This window comes from Mycetomoellerius zeteki, unplaced genomic scaffold, assembly GCF_001594055.1.
Source record: "Mycetomoellerius zeteki isolate Tzet28-1 unplaced genomic scaffold, Tzet1.0 scaffold155, whole genome shotgun sequence".
In the NCBI taxonomy this organism is placed as follows: Eukaryota; Metazoa; Arthropoda; class Insecta; order Hymenoptera; family Formicidae; genus Mycetomoellerius; species Mycetomoellerius zeteki.
Window position 1 is genome coordinate 2,893,146 of NW_017256500.1, and position 3,579 is coordinate 2,896,724.

General features: G+C 32.4%; 1 protein-coding gene across 1 annotated transcript; it reads right to left on the reverse strand.

Annotated features, from left to right (window-relative positions):
* Window positions 1-1,609: 1,609 nt before the first annotated feature.
* LOC108720735 (uncharacterized) lies at window positions 1,610-2,560 on the reverse strand. Its single transcript, XM_018444878.1, has one exon. It carries the CDS (start codon window positions 2,505-2,507, stop codon window positions 2,190-2,192), a length of 318 nt encoding a protein of 105 aa, XP_018300380.1. The 5' UTR covers window positions 2,508-2,560; the 3' UTR covers window positions 1,610-2,189.
* Between the last annotated feature and the right edge of the window lie 1,019 nt (window positions 2,561-3,579).

Consider the following 3,579-nt stretch of genomic DNA (forward strand, 5'->3'; position numbering starts at 1 on the left):
GCTATTTCTGTCATTCTATCTTCGTTGTTTATTAAACGTAAAACAAGGATAGAATGACACAAATAGCGCTAATAGCGTCTCCCTGAACGCACCTTTAGAATCAGGGTTGGAAAAAACCCGGGCTTTTTTAAAAAAACTCAACTCACACACACACACACACACTGGGTTTTATGGGGATTTTATTGGCTTTAATTGGGGTTTTTTTGGGTTTTTCAGGTTTTTTGGGGGTGAAATTGATTATTTGATATTTTTTTTCACATAATATTTAGTTTACGTTGTATTTATCATTATTCACTACTTTATTATCACTATCTTATTATCACTACCTTAATACTTTTATATGCAGAATGATTAGTGGGACTATATTGTATAAAAAAAATTATACAATTTCGTTTAAAAAAGTGGAGGTGACCTATATATCTTTTTAGCGCCTCCACCTAGAAGAAAGACAAATGACCAAAATACGTCCCTCTTAAAACCATTTCACTTTCATCTGAAACATTTTTTCCTATCTCCAAAACTGTGGGTGTTATTCGGGTGGTCGGTCTTACGTGACTCACCCTGTATATATCTTAAAATTGGTGTATGTTAAAATTATATCACTTCAGTTATACTTTAATATACATATATTCATTAAATACGTCCCTTTTATGTGTTTAAAAAATTTATTTTTTACAATTCCAATGAAACCCAAAAAAACCCCCACAAATTGCGAGTTTTTTTAAGTGGGTAAAACCCAAAAAAACCCCCCGGGTAAAATAATGCCAATCCTGCTTAGAATGTTTAGATTTGAACACAGAAACATTAATTAGAACTGACAATATGATCGTATCGCAAAGTAATGTTACGAAAAGAATTTACATTCAATTCGAAGCCTAGATACCAAAAACAAAACCCGCTTCTCTTCTCGATGTTCTTTGGGCGCTCGCGAATTCGACAAAGTTCCGAAAACAATGCTTCGAGTGACGCGAATGCAGTACGGCCCTTATGGGAAAAAAACTGAAAATTTCGAAAAAAACACTAAAAATTGGATATTAACACTCAAAGTTGAGTGTTAGAACCTAATTTTCAGTGTTTTTCCAAAATTTTCAGTGTTTTTTTCCATAACGGGGGCGCAACAATATTATAATATACATACTATATGTATATAATACATATATTTATACAATATATATATTTATGTTCATACATATAATTATTTTTGTTAATATTTATATTATATAAAATGTGTCTAACTCATTGTCCTAAAATCATAGAGAGCCGTAGTTGCTTAGAGATATTTATTAATATTATGCAAGAAACATTTGGTGTATATTACTGCTTATTAATTTCAATTTGAGATTCACATTGAGATTCGTTAATTCATCCGTAAAAATGAAAATAATACACACGTCTTGCACAGAAATGAGTCCACTTGCTGTTCACTTTTAACTCGCATGCATCATATTTGTTAACATAAAAATTCTTGAAAACTGTAATTTTCGATTATTTTCAAAAACACAATATATGCTTCGCCTTGTATTGTGATACTGTGAAAACTTGCGAAAGTATGTAAAATAGTTTTGTAAATCACTCCTAGAAAGGAGTTAATAATCGAAAAGCGATCTGCCATAGAAAATATTTACATTTATAACAGGTAGATTTATTTTTATGCAAAATACATGTCTCACGTTTATTCTTTATAGAGACATCAATAGATCAGGGGTAGATTATGAATGGCATTGCACGTGATGTAAAATTAAACGTTTCTTATCACTGAATATTAATTGATAGATAAGAATTGTATGCATATAATATCATAACTGTCGCTTGTACTTGATGCAAGACATTACCATATCTTTTGATATTTTACCCAGGTAGAACACGGAGTCATAATTGTATCATAATGGTATCACAGAACGTCATCATGACGTCATTTGATACCTAAAAATTGACTTATAAGTGATGAATGAGGTCCTCATGACTTCTGTGTTCTACTTGGGTATCAATTAATTATGCAAGCATTTGTTAGATTTAGGCAAGAGTTTTTGTGACACATATTCTAATAAAATCTCTGTTTGTTTTTTTTAATCGACTCATTTTTCATTACTAAGAACTATACTTTGTATAAGCTGTCATGGATTTCTACGTACACTCATTTCTATTTAAAATATCAAATTCACAGATCTTGTGTCTAGAAATTATGGTATTTATGTAGGTTCTTTCAATGCGTTCGTTTGGAGCTGTTCCTTGTGCTTGCATTTGTGATATACAAAACTATCTGACGATTCTCTACTATTATCTGTTGTCATGATCGTTCGATACGTAAAAACCTTGCCTTTGCAGTAACAGCAGTGTTTATCAGAAGGATGCGAATCGTCGAAGTGCTTCCTTATGGCAGCCCAGTTTCCCGAAATGTCTCGGTTGCAATCGTCACAACGAACACGCGTTTGTCGAAATCTGTCATGGACGGAGTCTGTGACAACGCGATCCTCGCCTTCCTCCAAATCTTGCACATAGACTGACATCTTGCATCTACAATCCAAATCACTCAATTAATAGAACATATAGTTCAGTATAAGAGGATTCTGTCTGCAATATTTAAAATTAACAATGAAAAATTTGGAGCGATTAACTTTATCAAAAGAGTATTCTCAACAACAAAAAGCGTTCTTTTTAATCCTTAGTACGCATAATGAGTTTTTGGTCCTTTATTACACACAATGAGATTAATCATCACTTTTATAAATATAAAATTATTAAGTGATTCTTACATCTACATTAACATGTACAAAAAATATTTATAAAGTTATATATTAAAAAAAAAGGAAAGAATAGAATCCATTATTTATCCAAGTGCTTCTAATAAAAGAAAAAGATTTCAAAGAAAAGAAATGCACATGACACGAATTGACTCAATCGTGTGTACTAAGGATTAAATTGTTGACACTGTTAAATCTTTGATTTTAAGCTCTTTCGATACGATTAAGTAATGTGCTAATTACCAATTTTCCTCGACGAACATGCAACTCCAAGCGTCTCAAACTCTTTTTTTCCTCTGTCCACTTTCACTCGAAGCGCGATGAATTGTTACATTCAGGTTAGGAACCGTATGTTGGATTATATCCAAATAACAGCAAGTGATGTATTCTTATGTAATGTTTTTTGCTCCAATATCTGAAACCATCGATATATATTCTAATCACATTGCGTAATTACTTTATATGTATATGTATATATATATATATATAGATAAATACTTGTTGATCCTACAATTGCTCCTACCAGCTTCCACGACAACGCACGTCAGAGCATGGTACAGGAAAAGGTATTTAACAATAAGTAATACATTAATACACCATGTATGTTAAAGTCAAAGCGTCAACAGATGTTAGGCGCTTTCCCTCATTGTCAGATTAAAGCCCATGGCACATAGAAAAACATAAGGCCGTAAGACATAATCAGTAAGCGAATTGGCCAATCACGATAGAGACCGTAAGGCCAGTAGCGAATCCAATCTTATGCGTGGTCTACAATGGGCAGTAGCAGTAGTGAATTAAGGAGTAGGTGCAGAAATCGACTAATCATAGTTGATTATCT